Source organism: Dromiciops gliroides, chromosome 4 (assembly GCF_019393635.1).
Source record: "Dromiciops gliroides isolate mDroGli1 chromosome 4, mDroGli1.pri, whole genome shotgun sequence".
NCBI classification, from domain to species: Eukaryota; Metazoa; Chordata; class Mammalia; order Microbiotheria; family Microbiotheriidae; genus Dromiciops; species Dromiciops gliroides.
The window spans coordinates 242,809,642-242,825,554 of NC_057864.1; the positions used below are offsets into that span (position 1 = coordinate 242,809,642).

At 40.2% G+C, this 15,913-nt stretch overlaps 2 protein-coding genes across 2 annotated transcripts in view; one reads left to right on the forward strand and one right to left on the reverse strand.

Moving 5' to 3' along the window:
* ITPR3 (inositol 1,4,5-trisphosphate receptor type 3) overlaps nt 1–1,348 on the forward strand; it is a 133,342-nt gene extending 131,994 nt beyond the window's left edge. Inside the window, exon 58 of the mRNA XM_043963070.1 lies at nt 37–1,348. Coding sequence (XP_043819005.1) covers nt 37–105 — 69 coding nt within the window. The 3' untranslated portion in view covers nt 106–1,348. The remainder of the gene's footprint in view (nt 1–36) is intronic.
* A 1,028-nt stretch (nt 1,349–2,376) lies between these two features.
* LOC122755768 (ubiquinol-cytochrome-c reductase complex assembly factor 2) overlaps nt 2,377–15,913 on the reverse strand; it is a 30,981-nt gene continuing 17,444 nt past the window's right edge. The window contains exons 2-4 of the mRNA XM_044004595.1: nt 5,211–5,285; nt 4,433–4,502; nt 2,377–2,557 (exon numbers count right to left, since the gene is read on the reverse strand). Coding sequence (XP_043860530.1) covers nt 2,460–2,557; nt 4,433–4,502; nt 5,211–5,285 — 243 coding nt within the window. The 3' untranslated portion in view covers nt 2,377–2,459. The remainder of the gene's footprint in view (nt 2,558–4,432; nt 4,503–5,210; nt 5,286–15,913) is intronic.

Here is a 15,913-nt window from a genome sequence, read left to right on the forward strand (position 1 = left end):
GAGCATCCTGTTGGGAACTGTCTTATCTAATTCCAGATGACAGAGCAAAGGAAACGCAGACAGCGGATGGGCTTTGTGGACGTCCAGAACTGCATGAGTCGCTGAGATTGCCCTCCTCCAGAAGAGGGGGAGTGTTTGTTATGAGACGATCATTATTGCAAAGAAACGCCCTGGCGCGTACGCCCTCTCTCTCTCTCTCTCTCTCTCTCTGCTTCCTACTGGTGGGATGGCCCCGGCTGAGTCAACCACTTAGCCCAGGACTTCAACTCAGCATTGGCTCCCTCAATGTCCGGGATCCCAGATGGCAGACGCTTTGACCAGCAACAGGGGGAGGGAGACTTCTAGCTGAGAGTCCAGTGGACAGTTCTGGAAGTGAAGCTGTGGAAGTCCACCTAGAGTCAGTTTACCTTACTGCCTTAGAGGAAGATAAAGCACTTGGGAGCTTTATCCCTTAATACAATAACTTTTAAAAATTCATTTTTATTCAACGTGGGTGATTAGGAGTGGGTCATTCTCTTTTATCTCCAGGCACTACATTTTGGTAGCTACATGCCTCAGGGGGAGGTAGTATGAATACAGTTGACTAGTAATTTTAGGGCTTCATTATTTAACTTATTCCAAGCATGCCATTCTGACTCAGCCCCGCCCACTCAGTTGTCTCACCCACCGGGCCTCGAATCTACTGTAGACTTCATCATTTTTCTCCGGGATGCTGCCTTTGAATCCTGGGGTAGTCACCCCTGGGGGCCCCACCCCACCAAATATTCACAATGTGGGTGGATGACGAATTATTTGCCTTACTATCAAGTCCTCCTTGACTCCTTTGGAAGAGATTTTCTCCTGGTCTACAGTAGAAATGACAGATTTCTGAGGTTTTCAGAGAAGGAAAGGCTGGTTTGTACTGAGTGGCTTCCCCCTCCCCCCACCCCCCTACTCCCTTGGTGTGATGTTTGACAGAATTCTTGAAAACTAATTTGTTAATTGCCTTAAATAAATTAACAGATATCAAATCTTGATTTTAAACATTAGGATTCTTATACTTGTCAAAGTATAAATGGGTACAGTTAAAATGGGTACTTAGGGGGAAAGGCAAGTTCAGACATTTTTCTAACTGGTCCAATACTTGCTCCAGGGACTACTAAAGAGATCCACTTAAAACCAATGCAGCTGCTTTGCCAAAGACCCCTTGGTCCTTTCCAGTTCCTATGAGGATTTAGCATGGGAAGGGGCTTTAGAGATAGATCATCTCACTTAGACAACTAATTTTTATAGAGAAGAAATTAAAGCCCAGAGACGTTGTTACTTCCCTAAGTAACACAAGTAATAAAAAGCAAAGCTGATACCCAGATCCTGACTTCTAAGTTGATTCTTCTTTCCACGGTCCACATTCCTGCCTATATAAAGTGATGCTATGCTTCCTGACCTCACTTTGTTCTTGACAGTAGGCAACAGTACTTTGGGAAAACACATACACACACCATTATATATATATATATAAGTATATGTAAACTATATAAAAACAATATTAGTAAATGCTGTTTATTAACAATGGCTAAGCTGCACAGGACAAGAAGGGATCTTCACATGTTCTACCTCTTACTGGTCTATTTGGCTTTCTGAGCCGTCCACACACAATTAAGAAACATGCAGCAATTGGAGCCACTATTCTGTTCTTTTTTTTTTTTTTTTTTGCGGGGGCTATGAGGGTTAAGTGACTTGCCTAGGGTCACACAGCTAGTAAGTGTCAAGTGTCTGAGGCCAGATTTGAACTCAGGTCCTCCTGAATTCAGGACTGGTGCTCTATCCACTGCATCACCTAACTGCCCCCTGGAACCACTATTCTGACTGAAGCTACAGTAAAGTTTTACTTTTCCAGCTCTATCAAGTTGATCTTGCTGAGGAATGACCCTTTGGTTTTTACTTGGGCTAATCATTCCCAAAGTCATTGAGAATTTGGCCTAAATTCTGCTGGGGCCTGCCCATCTTTATATCATGTTACCACCCCCTGGATGGCTTGTTGTTGCCTCTTCCATTCTCAGCTTCCTCACTTTAGCAGCCACAGCAGAACAAAATGTGGAAATCTTGCCAGGGGACAGAAAACCAAACATCGATGAGGTGGGGCCTCCCAGGGCAGTACAGGAAGCACACTTTTCCAAGTCTCCCTTATCCTCACCAACATACCCGGAAAAAGATCAGCTTACTGGAGATCAGGGTTTCCTCCTGAGATGTTTCTCTGATAGAGAGGAGAACCTGATAATATTTCAACATGGCCTCTCCATTCCCCTCCCTGCCCCTTTCAGATTAAGACTTTGTTTCAGCCAGGAGCACTAGGCTCTCTTTAGGGGTGCCAGCCCACAAAGAGGACACAAACCCACATTTAGCTGGAAGGAAGGACAGTTTTATTCTTGGCAATATACAAGGCTTCACACTTATGTACACGGGGAGGACAAAGACACAGGCTACTTCTTAGTCTTCTCATCCGGACTCTTGGTGACGAACTTGTCCTGAAGTTTTTTCCATAAGCCTTTATTCATTTCCTTAAATTCTTCCAAGGTATCTGCAAAAGGGGAAGAAAGAAAGGTAGAAAAGATTCTAAAAGGAGACATTTCATTCAATAAGCTATCAATATGAATTTACTTGTAGGCCTTTGCAGGGTAAGCCTCTATTTATCCCAGAAATGTGTTCCTGAAAAGTGTACATTCAGATTTTCATCTCTTAGGATTGTTCAAAAAAAGGCCTACTACCAAGCCATGCTACACTTAAGAAATGTGTCTTATCTGTCCACTAGATGGACTGTAAGAATTCTCTTCATTCTGAATAGACTTTCTGTGTGTGTGTGTGTGTGTGTGTGTGTGTGTGTGTTGGTGGGGGGGGAGGCAACAATGTGAAGCTTGGGGTGACCATAAATTTTCAGAAAATTTCCTGGTGGGTCATCTTCTCCCACATGGTCTTATCCTTCATTCTTGTCCGACTTTCCCATCACTTGCAAAAACTGCCAAGGATGTTAACAAAGAGTGGGCAGCAAGGGTGAGCCTTTAGAGTTCATTTCCTTTCTAATTTTAAGTTCAAACTTGGCTCAAACTCTCCAGGATCTGCACAATGACATCTATGTAATAATGTTGATAACCACATGTACCCAGTGGTATTTGGATAAATTTACACATTCTAAAAAAAGATATTTCCAATAAAGCAGTACCAGCTGGCTAAAAGATCCCAATACGCAGGATCTACAGCATTGTTATCAAGAGAGTAGGTGTGGGGAAAAACAGGGAACATAACAACCAACAAACTTTGGCACTATGTGCTTCTAGGTCAGGGCAGATCCACCAACTAAGTTATCATTCACTTGGTGGAGGTAAAATGCTTCTGGAACCCCAATTCCTCATAACTCCAGAGCTCAGAGGCTGAGAGTGTGTAAGAAAGATTGTCTCCAATGCACTATCTGGTACCTGTGAGCAAATCAAGGCAACTTCAAGGCCCTGATTTCCAGAAAAGATTAGCTGATTTTTGTATACAATGTCCCTAGCGATAAAAACAGTAATTTTCCAGAATCTCTTTATCTCATCCCTTAGGGCCTATAGTGACAAAAGAAAGAAGGAAGTAGAGTAAGGGGTTTGTTCATGGGGAAAATCTTCTAAATACCTCTAAAAAACACCTTGTCAAACATTTCTATCACATAGTATATGTATCCCAGGGTCAGATAACTTTAGGAGGATATCCACAACTACCTTCCTTTAATGGCTTTAGGTTCCTCCCCCCCCTTAACCCTCACCATTTATAAAACCCTCTTAGGATCACAAAAATAAAATTATTTTCCTTCTCCCCAATTTCAACCACTTCCATGTGGCAAACATATATTCTCCTGTTTCTTGTAGCCAGACTTCTAATTTAATGGGACTAGAGATAAATTTTTTTTTTCTTTCTTTCTTTCTTTTTTTTTTTTGTGTGCGGGGCAATGAGGGTTAAATGACTTGCCCAGGGTCACACAGCTAGTAAGTGTCAAGTGTCTGAGGCCAGATTTGAACTCAGGTTCTCCTGAATCCAGGGCTGGTGCTTTATGAATTTTCTTTTTAAAAATAATATCTTCGGCGGGCAGCTAGATAGCGCAGTGGATAGAGCACCAGCCCTGGAGTCAGGAGGACCTGAGTTCGGATCTGGCCTCAGACACTTAACACTTACTAGCTGTGTGACCCTAGGCAAGTCACTTAACCCCAACTGCCTCACCAAAAAAAAAAAAAAATCTTCGACCTTATCCATATTTTAGAGCCAACGAGTGTTAGCCAGGGAACTTCTAAGCATCAGAAATTTCCTTTGGGCTATGCCACAGGACTGTACATCAAAGTGAAGCTGTCTCATTAGTTGACACCCCCTTGCCAACCCCTCCCCACCAACCCCAAAAGAGTCATTTCCAAACTGACCAAAAAGGGCATACCTGTAGCTAGTACGATCCTGCATTCTTCCACTGTCAGTCCACTGAAGCTGGTGTCTCTTGGGCGTGGATACTTCCCCCCAAAATGGAAAGAAGAGTAAGTTAACCAATACTACTGCACTTTATCAACCCCCTGGGAGGTCTTGCCCTTTTAACTATATCTACTACACCTTCTGAGACTCAGGTAATTTTCACTCCTGGAAGAACAGCGCCACCTTAAGGTCAAAGGCTCTCCAACTGAATGCCCACATTGATTGGCCCAGTTTGATTTAGAAAGGGAAACCTTTTTTCACACCACTGGAATTTTGATTCACATCTTTGTGGAGTAAAATAAGTAAATGATACAAGTTATCAATGGGGAATTAGATTCCACAGTTCTCTTACTATTTGGGAAATTGTCAGTAATCTTGGATGGGGAGATTCAAGCTTAGCAAACTTTTTCCCTACATAGTAAAAAAACAGTTCCCATAATATTAAAGAGCAAATAATTAAAAGAGTTAAGTACCTTTTTCAAGCACCCTCAAGCTTTAGAAATACATTAGCATACAAATAACTGATTTTTAGAAATAAATACAAATCACTTATTTCAAAGGTGTAATGTTATGTATCAGATAATACTTTGTTAGCTTCATTTGATTTAATGCATTTATTTAGTTTTAGCAAGTGATCTATCTCTAAAAATCTTCCATAATTAATACTAGTTTCCACTTCATACACTGCCCCCTCCCATTTCCCCCACCACACAAAGAACTTTGACTATGCTAACCCATGGATTACTTACCTTGTGTTTGTAATAGTTTGAATGAAGTCGTGCTAAGCTCTCATACATCTGGTCACAGGTCTCAGGCTCAGCAATCTGAAAAAGAAAATAGCCAAGGGGATGAGTGCATGAGCTCCATGTGCTATCCTGGATTTCATGACATGAAGCAGGAGAACAACCTGTACAGAGTGAAGAGAGTGTTTATCAATAGATGCGTTCATTGCCAGAGTACAAATGGGAAGAGCACATAGTTTGGCCTGTAGTTCCTTGTCAGGGATAATCTTTTCAGGGATGTTTCCACCTCTTCACCCCCACCCCCACATCTTATTTCAAAATTTGATCAAGTGCTGAAGTAACAAATATTTATTTAAAAATCTAGATGCTGGGGCAGCTAGGTGGCACAGTGGATAGAGCACTGACCCTGGATTCAGGAGGACCTGAGTTCAATTCCGGCCTCAGACACTTAACACTTAATAGCTGTGTGACCCTGGGCAAGTCACTTAACCCCAATTGCCTCACCCCCCCAAAAAATCTAGACGCTATCGGTTAATTTAAATAAATATAAGATATCATGATCCCTGCCCCCTAATACCTTACTATCTAGGCCTTCGGATTCCAAACCTAGCCTTCTTTCCATGGTGTGGGATTCTATTAACTAGCATAGCACAAAGTAAGAAAAACCAAAACAATATACATAATTATATAAAAATACCATAATAATACAAAGGAAAACAAGAATAAAAGACACTAGAATTCAGATCAATGCAGTGAGCAATCTAGACGCCTGAGGACTGATAATGGGGCATACTTCCCTCCTGTTGGTAGAGAGCTAGTGGAATACAAGGTACAGAATAAGGCATGTTCTCTAGAGGTGATCAATGTATCTGGCAAGAGAAGGGGGAAGGGAAAATGCTGTATTGGGAACAGCACTGTTTAGAACCAACAATGAAACAATAAAAAAATTCTACTTCAATGCCTCATCATGGCATGGAAGTCACTTTGGGTTTTTGAAGCCTATGCCAGCTGGACACAAGTTCTGGGAAGTTCTACCTAAGCTAGAAAGGCTTCAAGACACTCACCATTAGAGGATTTACCACCACATAATGATTTTTTTCTGGTCAAAGCAATCCAAGATTCTCCGTTCATATGAACAATGACAGGAACATCACCTTATTTGCACTCCACACCTCAATACCTAATAGACCACGTGAAGAAGTTGAAACGACGCTCAAGAAAATGAAGTCAGGAAGCATTCAAAAGAAGTCCATGCTGAAGGCAATGTAATTTTGAAAACGGAGTGATTTTCAAGATATCTCAAAGAAGGAAAGATGCCAAATCATTGGGGGGAAAAGTAATGGAAAGCATTATTCCTCAAAAAGGCAACCCGAGATCAAACTACTGTTTCATATTCCTACTTTCATCTCTATAAAATACTTATGAGAATCACATACACAAATATGGAAATATCTCTGATGAAATTATGAGAAGGGAACATGCAGGTTTTCATAGACAACATCTTCAAAGTCATACAACTGATGGAAAGTTATTATATGAATCCCTCTATATTTATTGTTTCTTAACTACAAAAAATTGATTTGATAAAGCAAAACTGACTTGAAAATTATCCTCTAACAAGATTTCATCCATATACATGTTAAAATGATACAAAAATGAAAGAGACTACCACAGAGCATTTATTTGATTAAAAATAGCAGGTAAGTTAAAAAACAAGGAGGTGTATGTACGTATGCTCACCCAAAGTATCTGCCACTACTTTTGAGTATGTCCTAAACACAGTTCAAATGGAAGAGGGATTCCTTTTACATACAGTTGCTTCTATTTATAGATGACGTTATGCTGACTGCATCCAATTCCAGAATACTACTGGGTCTCCTTAATGAAATCCATGACCCTTTAAAACAGACTAACCTAACAATCTACAAGGAAAAAAGTAAATAGCTGAAGGATGCCCACTGCTAAAACCATGACATCCAGCTGAAGAGGCAGCCCATTGACTTAGTTACTCAGTACACATACTATCTTGAACAGGCACTGCAGTTAGGCCCAGAAATGAACAAGGAAGACAATGGGCTGTACTGAATTTGGGAAACTGTATTGTTTCAACTGTTACAACAACAACAACAATAATAATAATAATAACAACAACTCATTTATATAGAACTTGAAGGTTTACAAAGCATTTTCCATAATTCTATGAAGTAGGTAATGCAAATATTATCATCTTCATTCTATACATGAGAAAACTAAAGCTCTGGGAAGTCAAATTACTTGCTTAAGATGACAGAGCTGGTAAGTATCAGAACCAGGATTTGAATACAAGTTTTCCTGATTCCAAGTACAGCACTCTTTACATTAAACCAAGCTGCTCCTTCACATAAAAACTCTTTATTTGTAATACTATATTCTCTTGGTGATGCTATAGAGTAGTAAATTATGGAATACCACAATGTCTAAGAATAAAAAAAATGAAGGGGATTTAAGGTAAAAGGGAAAAACATAACAAGTATAGGCAAGCAGTATATCATCAATGATTATTTGTACAGAAGTGGCATTAAACTGTCATTTGTAGGGGCAGCTAGATGGTGCAGTGGATAGAGCACCGGCCCTGCATTCAAGAGGATCTGAGTTCAAATTTGGCCTCAGACACTTGACACTTACTAGCTGTGTGACCCTGGGCAAGTCACTTAACCCCAATTGCTCACCCAAAAAACAAAAACAAAAACAAAAAACTCCCCCCAAACCCCTGTCATTTGTGAAATATATGACTGGACAAGGAGGTAGATGAGACATGCAGGGTGGAAGAGGGATAACAACAGATGAGTAAGTCTGAGTGCTACACTGGTACCCTAACAAGTGATATGCTGGACAACCTGTAAAGAAGCCAGGGACAGGAATAGTATAGAATTTGTAGATGCTATGAAGCACAATTCTTATTTATTTATTTATTTATTTTTGGTGGGGCAATGGGGGTTAAGTGACTTGCCCAGGGTCACACAGCTAGTAAGTGTCAAGTGTCTGAGGCTGGATTTGAACTCAGGTCCTCCTGAATCCAGGGCTGGTGCTTTATCCACTGTGCCACCTAGCTGCCCCCCATGAATCACAATTCTTAGATAATATACAAAAATGAATTCAACTACTGGTCCATTTAATGTACGATATTTGTCAAAGCAAAGGAGCCAAGTATCTAGATAAAGGGCATGGCCAACAGTGTCAATGGCTGCAGAGAAATCAAGGATGATGAGGGCTTAGACACCTGGATTAAAAGGTAAGAGGTCACAATGGTCTTGTTGAGAACAGTTTTAGTGGAGTGCCTTGAAGCCACTCCATAAGGGATGGAGGAGTGTTGGTGGTAAGAAAGTAGAGGCAGCAAAAGTTGATGAGGTTTTTTTTCTTTTTTTAAATAGCATTTTGTTTTATTTTTTTTTCCAATTACATGTAAAGATAGTTATCAACATTTATTTTTGTAAGATTTTGAATTCCAAATTTTTCTCCCTCCCTCCCTTCCCTCCCCCACCTCAAAGCCAGCAAGCAATCTGATAGAGGTTATACATTACAACCATGTTAAACATATTTCCACATTAGTCATGTTGTGAGAAGTTTTTTCCTACAAATTTTTAAGTAAAAGGAGGAGAAACATGGAATGATAGCTTGATTTGGCAGGGTTAAATGAAGATTCTTTAAGGATATGGGAGACCCGGGTGTAACTGTTGGTAGTAGGGAATAAATCAGCAGAAAGGTAGAGAGTGATGATGTGATCAGAGAAAATGATGGAAAGCTCTCAGTGGTGATACAAGAGATAGGATCAAGGACTCAAGTAGAGGGGATGAACTTGACAAGGAGTACCGCTTCATTAAAGACTAAAGGAATGGAGGAAAGGAAGAGTGAAGATGCAAGGGGAATCTGAGGAGTAGGAGCATACTGAGGGAAATGAGGGAATTCACAACAGATGGCTTCACTTTTAGAGTCAAGAGGGAAGAGGAAGGGGCAGCTAGGTGACGCAGTGGATAAAGCACCGGCCCTGGATTCAGGAGGACCTGAGTTCTAATCTGGCCTCAGACACTTGACACTTGCTAGCTGTGTGATCCTGGGCAAGTCACTTAACCCCCATAGCCCTGCAAAAATAAAAACAAAAAACAAATAAAAAAGAGGAAAGAGGAAATGACACTGAGAAAGAAGGTCTGGAACAGCTATTGAAAGGTTAATAAAGAAAGAATAAAGACTGCCATGCAGTTGGGATGACCTAATTGAAATTATATAACATGAATTTGTAGTAGACCTCATCAGTACTGCTGACTTCCTCAGCATGATTTAGTAGCTATTAAACAGAAACTAAATGGAGGATATGACCCGTGGTTGAAGCTTAGCTGGGCATGAGCCAGCTAAATGGACAAGGGGAAAGGGATTTGTTGGTAGAGGGAAATATATATATATATATATATATATATATACACACACACATATAAATTATATACATGTATGTATTTAATGTTTATGTGTGTATTTTACACACACACACACACACACACACACACACACACACACACACACACACACACATTGCTTCAGGAAATAGTTAATATTGTAAGGAGGGGGAAATAAGGCCAGGGTAGCAATGATGGATTAGAAGAACTAGGAGGGGGGGCAGCTAGGTGGCGAAGTGGATAGAGCACCGGCCCTGGAGTCAGGAGTACCTGAGTTCAAATCAGGCCTCAGACACTTAACACTTACTAACTGTGTGACCTTGGGCAAGTCACTTAACCCCAATTGCCTCACTAAAAAAAAAAAAAAGAAGAAGAAGAAGAAGAACTAGGAGAGATGGAAGTCATGAAGGAAAGACAGAAATTAGGACTAGAAATAAAGAATTTCAGAGTTCAAGAGTGGTGGTGAATGAGTGAATAAGCATTAATGCTTACTCTGTGCCAGACACTGTGCTAAGTACTAAAGACATAAATATAGAGATAATGCCTGCCATCAGAAGCTTAGATTCTAATAAAAAATTTTAATACACATGGGGGAGTGGTAGCCAGGAAAAGAGAAGGGGAAAGTGGGAGGAATGGGGCATGAGAGGGTACATGTGCAGTGGCAAATGGTGAGACAGCTTGGGTGGACAACTTGTTAGAATGTGAAAGTCATGCATGGTCTGGTACCTAGGACCAGTGAACAGATATGGTGGGTTAAGACGATGCACACTCTAAGTCACCAAACAATTGGGTTGGACTTCTCGGTGGGAGCTCCAAAGACAAGTGGATTAACTTCTCCAGGACCTAGGGATATAGATTCTGAAGGTCTCGGGTATGAGAACAGGGGTAGGGTATAGACGAAGCAATGTAGTGAATGCCTTGAGAGAGGAAGGAGAATCCCTTTGAGTTTGGTATATGATTTCAATAAAGATTTAGACAGGGTTATATAGATGGATAGAGTGAATCTCAAAAGAGGAGAGGCTGTTGGGTAATAGGGGTCAGAAAGAGGGCCTTGATATTGCAGTTGAGTTCCTCCTACTGGCTCAGTGTGTCAGAAGGCATGAAAGAAGGAGTGACCAACACTGGACAGGGAATGCAGTGATATATAAAGAGGCAGATTTCCACAAGGTCATTTTGTCCCACAGTGTTTCAAGATGAGCTAAAATAAATAAAATAAGCACATCATTTTTTATTTACTGTAAAATACATTTTGATTGATTGGGGGGGGGGGCAATGAAGGTTAAGTGACTTGCCCAGGGTCAAACAGCTAGTAAGTGTCAAGTGTGTGAGGCTGGATTTGAACTCAGGTCCTCCTGAATCCAGGAACGGTGCTCTATCCACTGCGCCACCTAGCTGTCCCCACAAGTGATGTGGTTTTTTAAAAAATATATCAATCAAGGGGAAGCTAGGTGGTGCAGTGGATAAAGCACCAGCCCTGGATTCAGGAGGACCTGAGTTCAAATCCGGCCTCACACACTTGACACTTACTAGCTGTGTGACCCTGGGCAAGTCACTTAACCCCAATTGCCTCACTAAAAAAAACAAAAACAAAAAACACATCACTTGTTACATAACATCTATTGTAGAGGATGAGGAAGTAGAGAAATTTTATAAAGAACTTGACAAGATTCTCCAAACTAAGCATGTTCTCTCTCTCTCTCTCTCTCTCTCTCTCTCTCTCTCTCTCTCTCTTGATATCTGTGAAGGCAGGTACAGAAGAGGACAACAAAAATTCTGTTGGAAAATATAGCTTGGTATCAAGAATGAAAGAGACAAATGCCTGTAGACAAGTGGTATCAAACTTAAATAGAAACAGAGCCACCAATCTATATATACAGATCCCTGCAGGCTACATTTTTTTTTTTTTTTGTGCAGGACAATGAGGGTTAAGTGACTTGCCCAGGGTCACACAGCTAGTTAAGTGTCAAGTGTCTGAGGCCAGATTTGAACTCAGGGAGTCCTGAATCCAGGGCCAGTGCTTTATCCACTGCACCACCTAGCTGCCCCCTGCAGGCTACATATTAACATAGAAAACCATATATTAACACTATGTTCCACTGTATTTCTATTTATCGTTAACTATTTCCAAGTTTTATTTTAATCTGGTTCCCCCATTTGGAGGAATTGGCAGCCACAGGTTTCATGTATGTTTCTGTGTAGGCTGCTCAGATGCCTCATGCTTGTACATAACGAAAACTTTGTTAAAGACAAAATGAGAAGACACTTAATTTGGAAAGTGTTCAACATCATAGACAATGGAACTGCCTGTGTCTTCATGAACAGGGAAGGACTGGTAACAAATCGCAGAATCACAGAATTCGAGAACTGGAAAGGACCCAGGAGACCATCTTGTCTGTCTGAAAGGAATCCCGACTATAAACAGCAGAGAGGTGCTTGTTCAGTCTCTGTTTGAAGACTTCCAAGGTGGGAGAACCCACCACCTTTCAAGGAAAATTAATCTGCTGCTGGACAGCTCTAAACTGTCACAAAGTTTTTACTGGCATCAAAGCCCAAATTGGCTTTATTGCAATTTCCATGCAAAGCTCTTGGTTCTGCACCCAGGGCCCAAAAAAGAACGAGCCTAATCCTTTCTCTGTATGATGGCTCTTTAAATTTCTGAAGGTTCACCCTTAAGTCTGCCCTTCTGCAAGCCAAACATGCCTGGTTTCTTCAACTGATGACACCGACTGAAGGCTTTCTTCTAAAAACTCTCCAGGTTAGTGATGTCCTTCTTAACCTGTATTGCCCAGAACTGAATCAACTATCTTAGCTGAGGTCCGATGAGGGGAGCGGACAGTCCTTATTCTCTATGTATCAGAGGCAGCTAGGTGGTGCAGTGGATGAAACTGCTGAGCTTGGAACCAGGAAGAATTGAATTCAAATCTGGTTTCAGACACTTATTAGGCATATGACTTTGGGCAAATCACTTAATCTCTGTTTGGATGAGTTTCCTTAAATTGTAAAGTGGGAATAAGAATAGCACCCACTTCCCAGGGGTGTTATGAAGTTCAAATGAGATGTTTGTAAAGCACTTAGACCATCAGTGCAATGCTTGGCACAAGGTAGGCATTTAATAAATGCTTGTTCCTTTTCTTCCTTCCTTTCTCATTGCTGCTCAGTATCACATTAGCATTTCTGACTGTCAAATTATACTGATGACTCGTCCACTAAAACTCCCAGATCTTTTTCAGAACATATGTTGACAATGCCTCCCTGTTTTGCATTTCTGAGGTTGATTTTTTTTTGTACCCAAGTGCAAGACTTATTTCGTCATATTAGATCCTGTCCAAAGCTCTAGTCTGTCAAGATCCTTTTGGATTCTGATTCTTTCCATCCAGTGTGTTAGATATCTGACCCATCTTTGTGTCATCTGCAGATATGATGAAGCCATTCTGAGAGGGAGGGAAGAAGGGAAAGGGGGAGAGAAAGAAGAAAGAGGAAGAACTGGTTTTGGAGTCAGAGGACTTTAGTTCAAAATTCACACTACCTGTGTGACCTTGGGCAAGTCACTGAACCTCTCTGGAATTTGACAGCCTTATCTGTAAAGTAAGGGAACTGGAATATTTGGCCTGAGGTCCCTTTCATCTCTAGATCTGTTATTTATAAATGATTGAGTATTTCAAACAAAGGACAAAGTAAATACCAAATAAGAACAAAGTAAAGAGGTGAGGAGACAGTGTATATGATTATGGCTTTACCCTGAATAAGTTTAAACAAGCTGTCAAATATGAAAAATGAGAAATGGACAAAAATAAAGACTTTTGCTTTATATGCTATTATCATTTCTTAGAAAAGTTTAAGCAATACAAAACAGCTGCTACAAAGAGACGCAAAGAGCCCAGAAAATGCCTTAGCCATCAAACATTTGCTCTCCTTGTTAAGTGGAAAGACATGTTAGCCAAGGGCAACACTAGCTTAGAGTACAAGCTCATTTGGAAAACATTGAAGAAGATGACAGAAAATGATGAATAGTGTTGCTTCACAATCACAGAAACCACTGAGCAGAAAACATACAGATAATTTTGCATGAGAGCCTACTAGACCAGGTCACGCAGGTAGCATTTGTAAATGAAACTGCGGGAACAAAAACTATAGTGACCTAGTCTCATCAGTGACAGTAATGGAATCACCACATTTGGACCCTAACAACTAATGATGCATTAGAATGGATTTGGTGTCAGATGCTATTTTAAGCTAAATTTTAATTCTGAACTTAAACAGCACCCCTGTGCCCACCAAAGCATTTCCATTTACACTCACAACAGAACACAAAAAGAGGATTGTATAGGAAACCACAAATCACCATTTAAAACATTATATAAAAAATTCAATACATCTCTCTCTCGATGGCTCTAACCTCACTCATACTATCAGCAGGTAGATAACATGTTTCATCATAAAAGAGACATGGCTGATTATTGCACTGGCTGGAATTTTTAAGTCTTTCACAGTTGTTTTTCTTTATAGTGTTGTTGTCCTTGTACCAAGTATTCCAGTTCTGCTCACTTTATCCTGTATCAGTTCATTCTCTCTGAGATTCTCTGATCTCTTTTGTCAATTCTTACAGTGCAATAATATTCTATTACATTCATATAGCACAATTTGTTCAGCCAATTCCAATAGGCACCCTTTAGATTCGAATTCTTTTCATCGAATCTGTTCCCTTCGCCTCCCTTCTAAGATTAAGACATTTGTTTGGAGAAGCCCTGGTTATCAATTTGATTTGAGAGCCCTAGTCCCAGTTATTTCTTGGGTGACCTTGGGCAAATCACTAACTTTTTGGGCCACAGTCTCTTATTTTGAAAACTGAAATGGTTAGACTAGCCCAAGTGTTCTTAATCTTTTTGGGGGGCCTTTGGCAGTCTAGTGAAGTCTATGGCCCCCCTTTCATAAGAATGCTTTTAAATGCATAAAATAAGATACAAAAATGACAAAGGAAACTAATTATACTGAAATAGCTATTTCTGAAAGATTTTCTATCTCCAATTCCTATGACTGTAACCTGAAGTACCAAGTGAGAAAGTGTTTATGGCATTTAGAAGATGAAATTAGGAAGAATATTTGCACCTGTCAAATACATTTTAAAAACTGGACCAGAACTGTTATTTCACTGACCTAGGAGATTCTAAGTAAGGAAACTTCCTCTAACTTATAGCCTTAAAAAGTTGCTTAGAGCAGTGAGACACAACGTTAAAAACACTCAGGGATCAATTTTCAAGCGATCTCCAAGTAGTGTATGTGAGGAGAGAGAGAGATGCCAAAAGAATGAAAATAATTATAGCTGGTAGCTTACCTGTGCCCCATCCCCTAAATGGCAACCACGAAGACCTCATTAACTACCAACCCATATGTTTTCTCATCTTTAGGAAATATCTTCCTACCAAGTACTTTTTATTTTAAAATATTTTCCCCTAAAATATTTAAAGGATGGCTTATGCACGCAAAGACTGTATTTGTGAAGAGAAGCAAAGCAGGTAGGCCTTCAAAGAAAACAACATACTTGCAATAACAGAGAATTAACTGAGAGGACCTAGGACTACTCTAGTTACTCAGTCACTTGTTTGTTGCTTTACAAAAAACAAAATTCACTTGGTAGAACAAAGTGCTACCTAACTGTCCTCAAATAAGTTATCTCCCATGCATTTTCAAATAATACATAATTTCATTATCGCTATAACTGTGATGAATTTGTTCTACAACCTACTGAGTATGAATATACACTAAAAAGGCATTAACTCAGAAAATGTGCTCATCTAAGGTGTTCACTGGTGTCATGGAGGATATCTCTTTCTTTTCTCTCTCTCTCTCTCTCATTTGGTGACCTTATCAGTTCCCATGGGTTTAATTATCACATCTGTGCAGATAACTGCCAAATCTATCTATCCAGTCCTACTTTCTCTCCTGAGCTCCTGTTGCTTATCTCCAGCTGTCCATTGGGCATTTCAAACTGAAAGAGCTAGGCATGTCAAACTCAGCATGTTCAAAACAGAACTCATTATCTTTTCCCTCAAATTAACCTCTCTCTTTTGATCTCTATTTCTGTAGAAGGTACCACCTTCCTTCTAGTCATCCAAATTCTAAATCTTGGCATTATCCTCTCCTCACTTTCCCTCAACCTATATCCCCAATCAACTGACAAAATTTGTCATTTCTATTCTTCAACATCTCTTGCATTCATCTTCTCCTCTCTACTCACACCACTACCAACCTAGTTCAGGTCCTTATCACCTCTCACCTGAACTA